Raw genomic sequence first — 19,575 nt, forward strand, 5'->3', positions numbered from 1 at the left:
ACATCTCTATTGTCACCTGTGATTTGATACATAATACAGATTTGAGTGGAATGCAAAGCAAACAGCTAAATATGCTTTTAACCACTTACTTACTGGGCACTTAAAACCCCCCTCCGATCCAGACCAATTTTCAGCTTTCAGCGCTTTCGCACTTTGAATGACAATTGCACAGTCATACAACACTGTACCCAAATGGGGTGGCACTGATGGGCACCGATAGGTGGCACTGATGGGCACTGATGGTTGGCAGTGATGGGCACTGATGGGTGGCAGTGATGGGCACTGATCGATTACACTGATAGGCAACACTTCTAGGTGGCACTGATTGGCACCACTGGTGGGCATTGATAGGTGGCACTGGTGGACATCGATAGGTGGCACTTGTGGGCATCAATAGGTTGCACTTGTGGGCATTGTTAGGTGGCACTTGTGGGTACTGTTGGTCGGTATAAATGAGGCATAATTGCCTCTTTCTCTTGGGACTCTGTCAGCGTGAGGAGAAAAAAAACGATCACTGAGCTTTTGTTTACATCATGTGATCAGCTGTCATTGGCTGACAGCTGATCACATGGTAAGGGGCCGTGATTGGTGATCACCCTAGTCTCGGTGACTCAGTGATCACAGCGTGCTCCGCGCGCTCCCTGTAGGGCGCATGCAGGGAGCGTGCACAGGGGAGGCCTCCTGGGAATTCACATCCGCGCTGTGGCCGTCATTTGGCCATAGTGCGGATGTCAGGTGGTTAAATACGTAAGTTGATACCATGGGTATGACTGCTCGCAAGTAATGTGTACAGGTTATGAATCTTGTACTCTGCCTGAACTCTTATGGCCTGTACAGACGGTCTGACTTTCCGACGGAAAATCTTGTTGGCGGAAATTCCGAGCGATCGGATTTTCCAACAACTTTGTGCGACCGTGTGTATGCTAGACAAGTTTGGACCAAAATCCGTCAGAAAAAATCAGATGGATTTTGTCGTCAGAATGTTCGACCGTGTGTACAGAGCATTAGGCCTTGTACACACTATCGGATTTTCCGACAGGAAATGTGTGATGTCAGGCTGTAGGCTGTTGGCGTGTGTAGGTTCCATCGGACAATTGTTGTCGGATTTCACAAATGTTGGATGGCAGGCTTTAAAATTTTCCACGGGCAAATGTGTGTTGTCGGATTTTCTGAGCGTGTGTACACAAGTCTGTCAAACAAAAAAGTACAAACATGCATGTTCGGGAAGCAAGGATGAGCTGGAAGAGGTCGGTCTTGTAAACTAGTGTTCGTTATGGAGAATTAACATTTGTGATGTGGCAAATTATGAAATCTCGAAATGCAGCGCACATTCTCTTCTTGTTTAATGGAATAATAATGAAGCTGCTTTGCTGGTGATACTGATGGAGTTATTGCAAACACATTTTCAAAGGCTTTTTTTTTCTAGTGATATCAAGAATAATATTATCATGCTTGTTATTTTGAATTTTTTGCAAGCTACCACAACACCATTATCCTGTAGTTTTTAAGATCAAAGATACAACTATGTTGTTAATTTTACATTGTATTTTTTGAAATGTGACAGCCTACTCCTAAACTGTCATTTGAAGTAAAACACATAGCCAAGTATTATTCTCCACAATTTTTTTATTGTGCATTAAAAAAAAGAGAACAAATACAATTAGACTTGCTATCTGCCAATAGAACTTAACCAAAAAGTGCATTCTATGCATCCAAAAATATAGAAAATAAAATGAACCAAATCAAATCATTATTATTTAACCCAAAAAATTATTTCAAAGCAATAACTCCAAGGCCAATAATAAATAACATTATCTGCTCCGATATATATATATGCACCTTAATCCATAGAATGCATTAAGGTGAAAAAACATTAAGGCTTGGTTCACACTGCTGCGATGCGGGAATGCTGCAAATCTACTGCGGGTTCCCGCATCACATGCCTCCTGGCGGCAGTTCACACTGCTCTATGCGAACTGCTGGGAGTGTCAGTGAAAAGTTAATGACACCCCCAGATCAGTTCGCATATCGCAGTGCGATCTGCAAACTCGGACAGGAATTGGATCGCATGGTGTGAACACCCATGCGATCCGATTCTGCTGCGGACCAAAAAAAGGGTCCTGTGCCAGTTTGGGCCGGATGCGATGCGAATTCAGCCATACTGTCTGTATGGCTGAACTCGCATCGCACAGAGATCGCATGTGATTTGCACTGCAGTGCGGTGCGAATCACATCCGATCTCGTACACCGCAGCAGTGTGAAACCAGCCTTACATTTACAACCCCTTTAAGTTCCTCCAGATGTCACTAGTGAGCCACGGCTGTGGTTGACCTCTGACCTGCCTGAATAGTTCATAATCATACTATTAGCTGTCTGTGACGGGGGTGGGGGATGTAATCATATGATCACGCAATGCTGATTTATCATCCTGTAAACATGAATGGAAGAAATCAGTAATGTGCAGTTTCAAAACTGAGAACCCATATTAAAGCGGTGTTAAACCCAAAAGCAAGGATTATTAATGCAGATTACCACTTCTTAGATGTCATGGCTGCATTTGTTTTCTTTTTTTCGGCTTTTATTCTTTTATTTTTTCCCTGGTGATCCTGCCAGTAAGTCTTATTATTTATCATCAAAACAAGCTGTCCTGCTGATGTAGCAGTTAAGGGGGTCAAGATAAGCCTTTTTAGCCTAGGTTCGCATTTGTGTGGGTCAGGAACGCTGGCAAAATCACGACACCTTCCTGAGCCGCAGGCAAAATGTGCTGCATTTTAGCAGATGCAAAAGGGTACCATTTATTCTCAACGGCACGCTCACATGCTAGAAAATGGGGTGCGTTAAACTGGGGCTTGTTAAACTGCATGGTGCTGCAATACGATGCAGTTCCCTGCAGGTGCATTTTTAAAAAGGATTAGGGACTTCCTATTAAGCGTTTTCTCACGGGTACACCCATAAATGTGAACGTAGGCTAACACTGACAGGGGTGCTTACAATGACCAGCATTTATTTCTTTATATAAAATTTTTATCCCAAAAGTAACAACGTTTAGTTTTAGTATTGGGTTTAATGCTGCTTTAAGGTACCATACAGCTGATTTTTTTTTTTTTATGTGCCCATATTCAGCATAACTATTGGGGGATGACCTCAACAAGTCAACAGTCATCTGCCTGCATATGAAATTATTATAGATTGTTTTTCCATTTTTTTAATTACATTGGAAAACAAAATATCCTCGTAAAGTTGATTTCCTGTTATATTCTTTAATACATGTACTTGTTTGCCAAATCTCTTATTTACACTGCAAACACAAAGGTGCCATTGTGTCATAATATGCCAGTGCAGACAGCAAATAACATGCTCAGCTATGTAATCCTACTTTAAGGATATGCGAATACATATAAAGGTCAGGATTTAATGAGGCAGAATTATTCTGCTGTGTGTGGATGAGTACTAGACATACCGGGGTTGATTTACTAAAGACAAATAGACTGTGCACTTGTAATTTCTCACTGCACATAATAGTCAATCACATGCAAGGAAAATAAAACAAACAGCATTTTTGCTTGCACATGATTGGATGATGGAAGTCAGCAGAGCTTCTGCTCATTTACTAAGCTCCATACTATACAGCAACTGCAACTTTCCAAAGTGCACAGCCTATTTGCCTTTAGTAAATCAACCCCATTGTGTACACTTATCTCACAGTGCCCTCCTCCAGCAGTGACAGGTCCAACATCTAGTTGCCTCCCTGACCAATTATTGTTTTAAATGCTTGATTTGCTTAAAAGTGCCACTTACTGCTAACTACTTGGTATATATACAGAAATAATAGGAATATGAGTTCATGCATCCCAGACAGTGCACAGCATTAATCAATAACAGGGAGGAAAGTGTTCCTGAGGGGGGGGGGGGGGGGGGGGGGGAGAAGAGGAGGACTTTCAAGACAAGACAATTCTTGGTATGGTAAAAACAGATATCCTTAATGCCCGCTATTAACTGACAGGGCAGTGCTGGAGCAGACTCTGGAAAAATCCCAACAATATTGTCAGGATCCACCTACCTGCCTGATTGACAACTGGCTCCACCTGTGCCTGCCACCTCACTTTTAGGCGCTGGAGGAGCAGAACAAAGAGCAGTAAAAATATTAGCTGCTTTTCGATTACCATTATTACTTTTTTTACCTTTAGGTAATTTACATTCATAAGGCGCAGAGTGGTGAAACCTTGGGGGCGCATCGTATACACCAATTTTTTTTACAAAGAGCAGTGGATGCTTGGTGCAGACAGAGAACTGAGCAATCAGTGATCATGTGATTGCTCAGTTCTCGGTCTTGGAACCAACTTGGGACACCTTCACACAGATGCTGCAGCATGGATGTGAGTATGTATGTTTTTTTTTTTAAAAGCCCATCCATCTACTTTAAGTAAGTTACACATAATTTAAAGTTATTCTAAAGTTTCAATTTTTTTTTTTTAAATTATAAACACATCATATTTACCAGCCTTAAGCCTCCTCTTCTGGGGTCCCTCATTGGCACTATTTGCTCCTCCTCCCTTCTGAGTGCCCCCATAGCCCCCACTGCAAACCCCTTGCTATAGGGGCACTCGTGCAGGCTTGCTCCTGAGCCAGACCCTGTGTGCTAATTGACTAGGCTTGTGCAATTGTGCAAATCGAAATTCGGCCGAATTTTGCATCTTTCGGACATTCGGATGCATCCGAATGTCCGAATAAAAAAATAACCAACAACGAATACGAAAGAAATATAACGAATTAATTCGAATGAATTTGACATGATTCGCTAATTCTTTAAAGATCTAATGAAACAAAAGGTCAGCTCAAAGTAAATCTTATAGTCCAATCAGCTAATTAATTTTGTGCCGGAGGATGGATTACTGGCAAAGTGCATTCCTGAGAACTGAGTGAGAAGGGTGTTGTATTGTATTTGAGCCGAGGAGAAGAGACGTTGTCATTGTGTGTTTTAAAAGATTCAATAAACAAACGACTTTCCAAACTACGAATCATTATCACGAATGTCTATACATACATAAATAGAGAATTTCAACGAATACGAACGAATGAATTCGACACTCTACGAATAATAACGAATTATCTGAAAATGTATTAACGTAACATAACGAATATAACAGAACGAAATTATTTATTTTACGAATGACAACGAACCGAAACTAAACAAAATTTTCTGTTGTGCACAAGTCTATAATTGACACACACAGCACGGCTTGGCCCCACTCCCTTGTCACAGAATTTGATTGACAGCAGCAGGAGCCGATGGCTGTCCACTCACGTGATTGGCTCCCAGTCCCGGTTTCAGGGATAAAGAGGGACAGTGATGTAAGTCTGTGGGTAACATCACCGACTCTGCAGCTGTTGTCTCTGCTCTCTTCTCTTTCCTCGAGCCTGCTACCGGGGAAATCATGTGACCAGACAAGGGCACCCTTGGATTTAGGTAAATATAAACATCTTTCCGGTTATAGGCAACCTTTGAGAGGTGCAGATCTACCTGAACAACATGAAAGAAATCGAAGATCACAGACATCCCAAGTCTCCCGTGTGGTGCGGGTGCCTCCCGTATTTTGGGGGCGGCTACCAGACACCCGCAAGTGCTGCCCGATATCCCGGCTGTGGGGCTGATCCTGGATTGTCCCCCGGTTCACAGCTGGGGATGATCGGTGCAGCAGGAGGGGCAGCTGTGAACACTGATCTCCCTGTATAGCCGACATCCGCTTCTCCTTCTCTCCCTCCCGCGGCTGTCGGCTAAATAGCTACAGTGCCTTGCAAAAGTATTCACCCCCTTGCCATTTTTTGTGTTTTGTTTCCTCACAACCTGGAATTAACATGGATTGTTTGAGGATTTGCATCATTTCATTTACAGAACATGCCCACAACTTGGAAGATTCATTTTTTTTATTATTATTGTGAAGGAAACAACAAATAGGACAAAATAACAGAAAAAGTCAATGTGCATAACTATTCACCCCCCTAAAGTCAATACTATGTAGAGCCACGCTCCATCGGACAGTTTGTCGGATTTTCCGCAGACAAATGTTGAATGACAGGTTTTAAAATTTTCCGCAGACAATTTGGATTTTCCAAAAGTCGAAAGTACAAACACTCATGTTCAGACGAGCCAGAAGCGATCGGTCTTGTAAACTAGCATTCATAATGGAGAATTAACATTCAGGACGTGGCAAATTATGAAATCTCGAAATGCAGCGCACATTCTCTTCTTCTTTAATGGGATAATAATGAAGCTGCTTTGCTGGTGATACTGATGGAGTTATTGCAAACACATTTTCAAAGGCTTTTTTTTCTAGTGATATCAAGAATAATATTATTATTTATTGTTATTTTTTTTGGGGCATGTTACCACAACACCATTATCCCGTAGTTTATAAGATCAAAGATACAATTATGTTGGTGTCCCTTGTCAATTTTACATTGTATTCTTTTAAATGTATCTGCCTACTCCCAAACTGTCATTTGAAGTAAAGCACATAGCCAAGTATTATTCACCACAATTTTTTTTATTGTGCATTAAAAAAAAGAGAACAAATACAATTAGACATGCTATCTGCCAATAGAACTTAACCAAAAAGTAGATTCTATGCATCCAAAAATATAGAAAATATACCAAATCAAATCATTATTCAACCAAAAAATGTATGTCAAAGCAATAACTCCAAGGCCAATATAATAAATAACACGTTATCTCCTCCAATTCCGCAACTTGTCTGGTTAACAAACGAACTGAAAAGCGCAAAATGAAAAGCGCAAAATGAAAAACGTGAAAAGAAAAGAGCGAATCAACACTCACCAAACTTCTACTAACACAAATTAGCAGGAGTCCAAAGGGTGGCGCTAAAGAACTGAAGAACCACGTAGTACGCACTACGTTCGTAATTGTTGGCCAACAATTGTGTACCTTGTATATGCAAGACAAGTTTGGGCCAACGGCCCTTCGAACAAAATTCCACGGTTTTGTTGGCCAACAATCCGATCATGTGTATGAGGCTTAACTGAAGCACAGAAAATTCGGATCTCTTTCCTTGCAGGACAGGGATCTGCTCGGTGGCATCAAATTGTGACATAAAGTCTAGGCAGATAAAAAAAAAAGATACAAATGAATGCACCTATGTATTAATCAATGCATCCTTAAATGGAAAATGTATTTTTTAGTGTCTGAGCTTGACCTGCAATAGACCTCTTGCAATCTTTATTATTATTATTCACGATTTATATAGCACCAACAGTTTACGCAATGCTTTACAATGTATAGGGAGGACAACACAATTACAGTACAATGCAAAAGGTACAGGAGGGCCCTGCTCATAGAGCTTACATTCTAAAGGGAGGGGGTGGTGGTACAAAAGGTAATAGCTGCAGAGAATGATTTGATGGTGGTGGCTCGGGGACAGTTAGGTGGGTGTGGGATAGGCTTCCCTGAATAAATGCAGCAGAGCTTAGACTGGGGAGAGGGAGAAGCAGCACAAGAAGCCAGTTTGTTGTGCTACTGTGCAGCAGTACAGAATAACATAGAGATAACCATACGGGTAACCAAATTGCACTTACATACAGGAAACAGAAACAATATCTTTCCTGGTGATGACGTTTTTATAATTATTTGATCTCCCCTTATTTTGTTTTTTGTTTTTATTTTTTTAGTGTTGATGAAGAAATACATTTTGATGATACTGATGGTTTTATGGCTCTTGGGGGCAGCAAGTTTGTTGCCAGCATAGATGGTTTCTTTGGACCTGTGAAATATTACCGCCTAAAGGCTCTGCAAATGGATGAGGTAGGTACCAAGTGTTTTAGTATCAGGAATAGATTGCCTGTATTTGGAGTGTTGAGCATGTTAACATATTAGCAGCCATTATAATTACTTTAGTCAACCACTTGACCTCCGGAAGATTTGCCCCCCTTCATGACCAGGCCATTTTTTGCGATACAGCACTGCGTTATTTTAACTGACAATTGCATTGTCGTGCCACGCTGTCCTCAAATAAAATTTATGTCCTTTTTTCCCACAAATAGAGCTTCTTTTTTTTTTTTTTCTGGTAGTATTTGATCACCTCTGCGGTTTTTCTTGTTTGTGTTGTAAACAAAAAAAAACTACAATTTTGAAAAAATATATATTTTTTACTCTTTGCTATAAAATACATCCAATAAAAAAAAATCTAATTTGTTCATCAGTTTAGGCCAATATGTATTTTGCTACATATTTTTGGTTTTAAAAAATCCGAATAAGTGTATATTAATTGGTTTACACAAATGTGATAGCGTCTACAAACTATGGGATATTTTTAATTATTAATTTTTTTTTTTACAAGTAATGGCAGTGATCATCGACTTATAGCAGGGCTACGATTTTGCGCCGGACAAATTGGACACTAACTGACACTTTTGACACTTTTTGGGGACCAGTGACACTAATACAGTGATCAGTGCTGAAAATATGCACTGTCACTGTACTAATGACACTGGCTGGGAAGGGGTTAACAGCAGGGGCGATCAAAGGGTTAACTGTGTGCCTAGCCTGTGCTTGTGTACTGTGTGGGAGGTGCTTTAACTAAGGTAAGGCAAAGATCCGTGTCCCTGCTTTTGTTTATATAGGCAGATCGCCATTCTGCCTGTGTACTTAACAATCGGCGGGTGTTCCGGCAGACATCGAGTCCGCGGTACCCACTGCTGTGTGTGATAACAGTGGGAGGGAGCCGCTGGCAACGTGCATGAGCACCCCAGACCTGGAAATGCCAGATCGTGTACTAGGTATGGGATTCGGCGCAGCTGTGCCACTTTTGCCGCCGTATATCTAAGTTATATGGTCAGCAAGTGGTTAAACTACATTTCTTATAAATTCATAATTAAAGTATTACTCCATTCAGAATGTTTTTAGGTTAGAATACCTGGTGGGTTTTAAGGCTTTTCTTGATTTTGAGTTACTTTAACTGAAAATTGTGCAGACATGAGATGCTGTACCCAAATGAAATGTTTGACCTTTTTTTCCAACAAATAAAGCTTTATTTTGGGGGTATTTAAACACAAAAAAGACAGACAAAAAGTCCCATTGTACGCCATCGCGTTCTAAACGTTCAGACTTTGGTGTGATCGTGTGTAGGCAAGTCCATTTCAGCGGAACTCCATCGGAAATCTGTCAGAAAAACCATCAGAGTTTATTCTGATGGAAAAACCATGTGTACATGGCATTAGAGTTTCAATTTCTATGCAATCATGCAGGCCCTTGCACTACTTGGTTTGGTAAATCTAAAGGAAATCAAACAAAAGTTGTATAGTGTGTATGGGGTCTTAGCCCCCAGAGGGATGTTTTTCCTCCAACCAGCTCTCATATTACACTCAGCTCTGTGCTCTAGCTCTGCAGTGTGTGTAAGGTCAGATTGCCACATCGCTGGCCCCGTCACCTGGTATGGACTTAAAGGGGAAGCCCTACGCCGAAAAAACGGTGTGGAGGTACCCCCCAAGGTCCATATAAGACCCTTATCCGAGCACGCAGCCGGGCTGGTCAGGAAAAGGGGTGGGGACGAGCCCCCCCCTGAGCCGTACCAGGCCGCGTGCCCTCAACACTGGGGGGTGGTTTGATGTTGATGAGGACAAGGGCCTCTTCCCAAAAACCAACGACCGGGGGGGCTTATCGGAATCCGGGAGCCCCTTTTAATAAGGGGGCCTCCAAATACCGGCCCCCCACCCTATGTGAATGAGTATGGGATACAATGTACTCTTACCCATTCACCTCTGAAAAAAATGTAAATAAAACACAACACACAAGGGATTAAAATAATTTATTGCACAGCTCCGGGGGTCTTTTTCCGTCTTGTGGGGTCTTCTCGCCGGACTCCTCTGCTATCTTCTGCTAGCTCTTTTACTAGCTGAGAAGCCTGGCTTTCTTCCTCGTCGCGGCCCGGGGGTCTTCTTCCGACTTCAGGGGTCTCATCCCCCTCTTCGGTTCTTCTTGGCGGGCCTCCGCTTTCTTCCTTTAGCTCTTTTACTAGCGGTGGCCAGGTCTTCTGTCCCCGCCGCCGCCTCTTCTTCCATCTTTGGGGGTCTTGTCCCCCTCTTCGGGGGTCTTGTCTCTCTCTTCCGTTCTTTTATTTACATTTTTTTCACAGGTGAATGGGTAGGGGTACATTGTAACCCATACTCATTCACATAGGGTGGGGGGGCCAGATTCCGATAAGCCCCCCGCCCGCAGACCCCGACAACCAACGGCAAGGGTTATCGGGAAGAGAGCACACTTCCTGGTACGGCAGGTCTGCATGCTCGGATAAGGGACTTATATGGACCTTGGGGGTGACCCCCACGCCGTTTTTTCAGTGTAGGGATTCCCCTTTAAGTCCATACCAGGTGACGGGGCCAGCAACGTGTCAATCTCGCCGCCGAAGACGGCGACATTGACTTCCTTCGCTAGTCCCATCTACCTGGAGCCGCATTCAAAATGAACAGACTTTCCTCCGTGTGTGGGCAAGTCCGTTCATTTCAAAAGTATGGCGGACTCCCGCCATAGTTCGGCGGACCTAGTCCGCTGGAAAAGTGCGGTTGTGTGTGGGCAGGTCCGCCGGATAGTCTGATCGTGTGTACATGGCATAAATCTTTTTCTGACACTTCTTTCTTAAGTTAAAATCAATATTTTTTGCTAGAAAATTACTTGGAACCCCCAAACATTTTATATACATATATATATATATATATATATATATATATATATATATATATATATATATATATTAGCAGAGACCCTAGGGAATTGCTGCAATATCTTATGTCACACTGTATTTGCCCAGCAGTCTTTCAAATGCAATTTTGGGGAAAAAAACGAAACCGTAAAGTTAGCACAATTTTTTTGGGGGGTTTTAATGTGAAAGATGATGTTACGCCATGAGAATCATGATCTATCTTCTAAGCAAAATCTCATTTTAGCCAGAATCGTGCAGCTCTAGGGGAAGGTAGTGTGATACCGCGTACACACGACCGGACTTTTCGACATCAAAGGTCCGACGGAACGATTCCGGCAGACCATTCGATCGTGTGTGGGCTGCAGCGGACTTTTGATTTGCAAAAATCCAACAGACTTTAGAAATGGAACAAATTTTTCCGCCGGACCCCGTTCCTACCGAGAAATCCGCTCGTGTGTATGCTAGTCCGACGGACAAAAACTGACGCGAGGGCAGCTATTGGCTACTGGCTATAAACTTCCTTATTCTAGTCCGGTCGTACGTCATCACGTTCGAATCCGTCGGACTTTGGTGTGATTGTGTGTGGCCAAGTCCGTTCATTCGGAAAGTCCGTCAGAACTCCGACGAAAGTCCGTCGGACCTAGTCCCTCAAAAAGTCCGGTCGTGTGTACGCGGCATTAGATGGACTAGCAGATTTAGATACACTAACAAATTGAAGCCAAAATGCAACAAATACTTTATAAGCAGTTACAGCAACAGCTTTTTTTTCCCTTTTTCTGTTTTTGTGTACCGTATATACTCGAGTATAGGCCGACCCGAATATAAGCCGAGGCCCCCAATTTACCCCCAAAAAAACTGGCAAACTTATTGACTCGTGTATAAGCCGAGGGTGAGACATGCCTGTCCATCCCTGTGTGTGTGTCCGTCCATCCCTGTGTGTCCGTCCATCCCTGTGTGTCCGTCCATCCCTGTGTGTGTGTGTGTCCATCCATCCATCCATCCCTGTGTGTGTGTGTGTCCATCCATCCATCCATCCCTGTGTGTGTGTGTGTCCATCCATCCATCCCTGTGTGTGTGTGTCTCCATCCATCCATCCATCCATCCCTGTGTGTGTGTGTCTCCATCCATCCATCCCTGTGTGTGTGTGTCTCCATCCATCCATCCCTGTGTGTGTGTGTATCCATCCATCCCTGTGTGTGTGTGTCTCCATCCATCCATCCCTGTGTGTGTGTGTCGATGTGTGTGTGTGTGTGTGTCCAGCCTACCTGTGTCCCGAGCCTGTGTCCCGAGCCTCCGTCCCGTGCCTTGCCTCCTTGCCTCCGTCCCGTGCCGTGCCTTGCCTCCTTGCCTCCGTCCCGTGCCGTGCCTTGCCTCCTTGCCTCCGTCCCGTGTCGTGCCTTGCCTCCGTCCCATCCCGTGCCGTGCCTTGCCTTGCCTCCGTCCCGTGCCTTGCCAGGATCGCCGCTCTTCGTCGGCGCCTCGGCGGCCATTCTAAAATTCAAAAGCCGCGCCTTCGCCTGTGATAGGCGGAACACTGAATTTCCCAGCAGCCTGTGTTCCGCCTATCACGGACATCGTCTCATCCTCGTCCGTAGTACGAGGATGAGCGGATGTCCGTGATAGGCGGAACACTGACTGCTGGGAAATTGAGTGTTCCGCCTATCACAGGCGGAGGCGGAGGCGCGGCTTTCGAATTGTAGTATGTCCGCCGTCTGTCTGCTCGATACGCTGATCGAGCAGTCAGACGGCGATGACTCGAGTATAAGCCGAGGGGGGCACTTTCAGCCTCAAAAAAGAGGCTGAAAATCTCGGCTTATACTCGAGTATATACGGTATATGATTTTTGATATAGAATGAAGATACTTTCAATTGATTTGTGAATGATGGTTTGTGATTTTGTGAGATATGTGAGATGGTTGATGGTTTGTGAGTAAGTAAATGAGAACAACACCCATGTCATCTGTTTCTGCTGATATAGATTTCAAACCCTCTTCCAGAAGACGAAGTTTATCGCCAAATCCAAGATTATTACAGCAGATGTTTTAACGTGAAAGACATAGTACGTCTGTATGTCAATATGCAAAAAGAGGAGCACATCAAGGAGACTAAGTGTAAGAGCTGACTCCAAGCATTTAAGCTTGTATATAAAATCATATGTTTAAAGGTTAGCAGATGTGTATGTCATCATAAATATAATTACTAAAAAAGTGGCTTATCTTCAGGTCAAGCTAAGAATAGTTACATGGACCTCCACCCAAAATATAGAGACAAGCCCACCTGTAAGCTGGTTCCTTGGACACAAGAGGATGAAAGGAAACATAGTAATTTATTTTATCTTCTAAACTCTGCAGAGAAGACTTCGTTGGGTAAGTGTTCTTGTAATGTAACGAGGGTTGTCTTGGTGTAGAGATATAGAGATTATTACAACACTCCATATATTATGTTGTCCTAAGCAGGCTGGTCCTGATGAAAGCAATGGGGGAAATATGTAGTGCTGTTTCATTGTGAGCTCCTGGGAATTGCCAGATCTTGTATGGTGGGATAGCAGAGAGGACCTGTGCTAGAGCTGCTGTTCACACATTGAGTCTATCTCCTTTGTGTTCAGCTATAGTAAACTAATGAAACAGATGGCCTAATGCCACATACACACGATTGGAATTTCCGACAACAAATGTTCGATGTGAGCTTGTCAGAAATTCCGATCACGTGTAGGCTCCATCTGACATTTTTTGTCGGAATTTCTGACCAACAAAATTTGAGAGCTGGTTCTCAAATTTTTTTGACAACAAAATCCGTTGTCGGAAATTCCGAGCGTGTGTACACAATTCCGACGTACAAAATTCCACAGATGCTTTGAATAAAGAATGAGATGGAAGCGCTTGGTCTGGTAAAACTAGCATTCGTAATGGAGATAGCAAATTCATCATGCTGCAAAGTTTTTAATCTTTTAATGCAGAGCATTCTCTTCTTCTTTAGAATGCTAGAATAATGAAGTTGTTTTGATGCTGATATTCACACGGAGTCATAACAAACTGATTTCTTCATTATTTTTCGTGATCTCATGAATAATCTTTTTTTTTTTTTGCCAGATCTCCAGATTTAAAGTGATCTACTTTTTTTTATTGTGATCTCCATAATATTTTTCTCGTTTTGTGTGTCAAGTTACCACAACACCATTATTATCTTGTAATTTTTAACCTCAAAGAGGTTGGTTGGTGTTGGTGTCTTGTTAATTTCACATTGTCTTTTTGAAATGTACCTGCCTACTCACAAACTGTCCTTTTTTAACTAAAACACATAGCCAAGTATTTGTGAAAATAAATGAGGCATTTATTAGGGGTCATAAAAAAATAAAGAGGAAGGCAATGCTGGATAAACTGGTGAAATTGGCAAAGCCTTTGTACCCCAGGGCACACATCAATTATTTGACAGGCAAAACTGGTAGCCTGAGGAGACCATTTAATAGGGAACACAATACGGTCCAGGACTCCAAGAGATCGGGAGCAGCAGCAGATCACATGTATGTCCTGAGGCTGTTGTCTTACAACAGCTTACGTATTTTCTCAGACCAGACTGAACCCAGGCCATCACTCTCTCATCTTCATTCCACGCTTGCTTCTGGGCTGTGGTTCTGGTGTTGGAGTTGTGGCAGGAGGTGGAGGAGGATGGTCCAACTCACAGAGGTGGGTTTTGCTTGTGAGTTCGCCCCTAGGGCCAGATAGATCACTTCCTCACAAAAGAGGCTTTGGCCCACCTCCTGAAGATTGGGGTGGGTTCTGAGTGCCGCAGTAACCCCCCGAATCAAAGAAAGCACTGACTCCTCCACGCTCCTCTCCTTCCTGGTACTTTTTGTTGGAAGGTGGAGGGAAGGAACCTGGGATTCGGTCAGGCTACTGGGCCCGGCCAGCTCCTGGCTGCCACATTCCCCCGCCATCTCCTGGATGCCACTTTCCCCCGCCACCTCCTGGCTGCCACTTTCCACAGCCTCCTCCCAGCTGAGGCTTTCCTGTGTATGAAAATGGGACATATTTTTAGTTTATTGTTCATCATTCAAACACAATTTTGAGAAATATGTTAAACAATGCTATACCTGACTCAAGCTGGGCTCCTCCACATCTTCTTCCTGGGTGGAAGGCCCAGGTTGGACTTCTGAAGCCTCATCTGAGGTGGAAGGAAGAGTGGAAGGAAGTGTGGAAGGAAGGATTGAGAGTGATGGCCTAATTTCAGTCTGGTCTGACCAAAACCGCAGTCTGTCATAGTACCAGAGGCTGGGGACATAAACGTCACCTGCAAATGTGAGAAAGGCCAAGATCATGGCTAAAGATTCAAAAAGTCTGCAGAAGAATTTTGGGGTATGGCGATCCAAGGATCAACTGAGGAAAGGATGGTCAGACCTCAAATTATGGGAGCTGGATTAGTACAGAAGAATCAAGAGAGTGCTGCAAAAAAAGTAAGTATTTTGTCTTGTGTTCCTATTATTATTATTACGTGTGTGCTGCTCCATGTGCTTTTCTTTACTGTTGTACAGTTTAAAATGGCAGGTTTCAGGTTCGTGGGCACAGTAATTGTTCATCGTAAATGTTATTTGTTCGCTCACTAATACAATGTTTTTGGCAGATGAAGGTTAACTACATTTGTTCATGCCTATTTGTATTAAAAGATTACAAAAGATTACATTGTTGTCTAGACGGGTTTGTAACTAGAATGAAATGCAAACTTGATTCAGTGTAAGGAGAGGACACTCAGCAGCTGTTTACACATCTGGATGCAGGAGCACTAGTGTGGGACACCAGAACAAACTTTTTAGGGTGTCCCACGCAGGTGCTCCAGTGGATACTAGGGGTGTCTCCATCTGTGAAACTTGCACAAAAAAGGTAATTTTTCCAGATTTTGAAAGGCAAAAAAAATCATGTTTTCAGCTTGGAACTCTGCCAAAACAGACAATTGTACGACACTTCAAGCAATATTTCATATTCCTATTTCTGGCCTCACATATCAGTGTGCTAAGTATACCTATTTTTGAATTCACATAGGGGAGAAAAGATTCAGGACATCTGAGGTCACCAGGGACCCCCAACCTCCAAAAGCAGGGGAACGCACAACACCACAATGTCAGAATTCTGAGAAAGAAGAGGTTTATGAAGTTGGCAAAATAGTGACCACAACAGGTGAGTGTCTGAGACCACAGCTTCGGGTAATAGATGTATGCCTGCATATTTATAATACATGGTGTGTTTTTTTTATTTTAGGTGATGTGGATTTTGTGGAAGAAGAATCTAATTTCACAGGTGCAAGTGCACACGTCCTCATCAGGGAGTGCAATTGTGATTTACAGAAGATCAAGGAAGACATCAATTATATGAAAAAAAGACTCAAAAACATCATTGATATTTCAGGCAGAATCTAAAACACCACACAATTCTTCTAGTTTGTATTTTTATTATTTTCACACATTTTAAATATTTTTTAGAAAGCCAAATTTTGAAGATGCACACAGTGTGTCAACATGTGCTATCTGCCATCACGGAATATCAAAGTACGCGTTTTGTGGGTGCAACCCCTTACTCGCAACTAAAGTAGATGAGAGAAATGGTTTGTACCCCTGAAACACGTCCATTGATCCCCATGATGGGAGCTAGCACATGTTGACATTAGGCATGGGATCAGTAGGGAAATCCACATTTTGACTCCCAATTTCTGTGTGTATCTTCAAAATTTGGCTTTCACAGGGGTGACATCACTCCATCTGATGAAGGTAATATCAACAAGGTAATATCAACACCGTTTGGACATACTAATGTCTAATATTGCCTTCACTTTGTCAAAGTTGAACTTTGTAAGTTCCTGAGTTGTGTATGTTTATGGTTTTAAACATGCCTGTTTAAACCAAAAAAGGCTATTTGTACTGTCAAACCTAAAAATGTTATACAACATATATGTTGGTTTGTTCAAAAACCCTTTCTAACGCACATGTGAATGTGCTTTGAGTAAAATGTTTTCTACTCAACAAAGTGTGGCTTCTTCTTTCAATACTCAATACCAAATCCACTTTGCACTACAAGTGCACTTTCAGTGCTGTTTCAGCGCACTTTCAAGTGCACTTGTAGTGCAAAGTGGATTTGCCTTAAGTAAATAATGCCCACAATGCTCTAAAATTTGCCCCAATCTGGCCAGTTTGGGGACTCAAAACAATGACTTCATGGTGCTGAAAAGGATGTGTTTTTTTATCATTAATGCATTACATACATTAACAACAAAAATATTGTGTGTGTGTAGCAGACCCACAACATATTAGCTGAAGAAGAGATTGTCACCTCATGTATCAACTAAATTACATTTGCACTATTGAAGAACATGGGCAAAAGAAACACAAGCAGTAAATCAAATGAAAGGTTTATCAAACATTTGCTGGCATATCAATGGCCCCCCTACCCACAAAGTATTCCATATATTGTTTATGGACCTTGTGGGCACTTTGGGGGGGGGGCAAGCCAGGATGGCCAGCTTCAAGCACCGTCAGGATTGTTTTTTTTCTGGAAATCCAGCCTCAGGCCCAACTGAGGCCACATATTTTGTAGCATTTCTCTTGAGAAAGTTGTGTAGAATGCAGCATACAATTATTATATGGTTTAGTTTATATTGGCGTTGATTGGCGTCCAGAACCAGCTGGCCATTATCCCAAAAGAATTCTCCACCACTCTTCTGGCTCTGGCTCTGGCCAGCTGGTACTTAAAAACCCTCTGGTCCGGGGTGAGGGTCTTAATCGGGAACTACCGCATCAGGTGATCACCCTGCCTAAATGCTTCACAGTGACAAAGACGAACAGAACACCAGCCACGATGTCTTCTGCAGGTGGCGAGCCCAAGCCACCACTCTAGAGATGTCTGTAGAACGCGGTCTGGGCGATGACTCCACCATCCGACATCCGGCCATTCTTCCCAATGTCCACATAGAGAAACTTGTATGTCGCAGATACCACCGCAACATCACAATACTATTAAACCCCTTGTAATTATAATAGTATGACCCCAAGTTGGCGGGTGGCACGATGTGGACGTGTTTCCCATCAATTGCCCCTCCGCAGTTGGGAAAGTCCCACCGCTGGGCAAATTGGGAAGTCACAGTCTGCCATTCCTGTGGCATTGAAGGAAACTGTGGAGTGAAACAAGAAAATAAGGAGAGCTGAATGCATAAATAATGTGTGCTACTTTTGCCAGCCCATTCCTTACACTATTGGCAGCCCACTGGACAAGTAAGAAGTGTCATAATCCAAAAATATGAATACACCCTGTGCAAATTGAAGCACATTTTTACATTCTGCAATTACCTATCAAGATAATAGGAGAACAAAACTTTAAACAGTACCATTTGAAAGTATTCAGACAGGACCTTGCACTACATGCTTTGGTGAATTCATCCATAAATCTCACCACAAAAGAGATAGGTATAGTGTGTATGGGTTTGGCAAAGTCAGCAGATAGAGTATTGGTATCGGCTGACTTAGAGGTTGGGGGGGAGGGAGGGTTCCAAATGAGTTTGGGCCTCGAAAAAAAAAGCCTCATGCACTCTGCTTGAATTTAAGTACGACAATAACATTTGTACACATTTTAGGGGGTGTTTAGAGTAAAACACTGCTATGGAGCTGACAAAATACATTGTTAAGTGACTAGGCTAGGTGTGTATGGGCCCAGGATAGCATGCTGGGGAGGTTACTGAAGACAAATATGCATGAAGGATTAAAAGGGACCATAAAAAAATTTGAGCAAGCGTTAGGATAAAGGGGGCATTCACAGCATATTGCATTCATGGTAATTAGGGAATAATGAAATAAATATAACACATTAGCAAACCTTAAATACATAGAATGTGATGAAGGAGAAAACTTACCCTAATATAGTCCTTCTGCAGGATCTGAATGATGGCAGAACAGGTCTCTGGAATAATGATCCCCAGAGCCTGGGGGGAGATACCTGTTGAGAACTTGATGTCCTGCAGACTTCTTCCCGTCGCCAAGTACCGCAAGGTGGCGACTAGCCCTTGTTCCAGAGTGATGACTTGCTGCATGCAGGTGTCCTGCTTGGTAATATAAGGAGACAGCAAAGCCAACAGACGGTGAAAAAACGGGGTCCGTCGTACAGAGAGAATTCCTGAAATAATCAGGATTATTCTCACGGATCTCCTGCAACAAAGGCATGTGTGAGAATTGGTCACGCTGGAGCAACCAATTTTTCGTCCATGTACTCCTCCCCCCTGTTCATGGACTGGATTTGTGTCAAAGTAAGAACCCCAACGCCAAGCCCCCGCATAGCATGAACTCTTACCTGATTTCCCAAAGAAGGACAAGGAATGCTTCTATGTCATGCATTCTAAGAGGGGAAAGCAGTTTTTATGCCTCGTACACATGATCGTACTTTACGACAACAAAACCGTGGAATTTTGTTCGAAGGGTGTTGGCTCAAACTTGTCTTGCATACACACGGTCACACAAATGTTGGCCAACAATTACGAACGTAGTGACGTACAATGAGTGGATGTGATATCTCCATTACGAACGCTAGTTTTACAAGACCGAACGCTTCCGGCTCGTACTTGATTCTGGGCATGCGTGTTTCTTCTTTGGACTTTTGTCCGACGGACTTGTGTACACACGATTGGAAAATCCGACAACACACGTTTGTTGGCGAAAAATTTGAGAGCACGAAAGCCAACATTTATTGGCAGAAAGTCCCACAACAAATGTCTGATGGAGCATACACGCAGTTGGATTTTCCGCCAACAAGCTCACATCCAACATTTCCCGTCGGAAAATCCGATTGTGTGTATGCGGGAGTACTTTTCTCAATAGGCGGTAAACTACCTTTTGCAT

At 42.9% G+C, this 19,575-nt stretch overlaps 1 protein-coding gene across 1 annotated transcript in view; it reads left to right on the top strand.

Moving 5' to 3' along the window:
* SEL1L3 (SEL1L family member 3) overlaps positions 1 to 19,575 on the top strand; it is a 130,282-nt gene that overhangs the window by 56,233 nt on the left and 54,474 nt on the right. The window contains exons 7-9 of the mRNA XM_077477681.1: positions 7,684 to 7,816; positions 12,688 to 12,820; positions 12,932 to 13,075. Coding sequence (XP_077333807.1) covers positions 7,684 to 7,816; positions 12,688 to 12,820; positions 12,932 to 13,075 — 410 coding nt within the window. The remainder of the gene's footprint in view (positions 1 to 7,683; positions 7,817 to 12,687; positions 12,821 to 12,931; positions 13,076 to 19,575) is intronic.

The sequence above is a fragment of the Lithobates pipiens genome, unplaced genomic scaffold, assembly GCF_037356315.1.
Source record: "Lithobates pipiens isolate NorthernLeopardFrog02 unplaced genomic scaffold, aLitPip1_a1.2 Scaffold_13, whole genome shotgun sequence".
Taxonomy (NCBI): domain Eukaryota; kingdom Metazoa; phylum Chordata; class Amphibia; order Anura; family Ranidae; genus Lithobates; species Lithobates pipiens.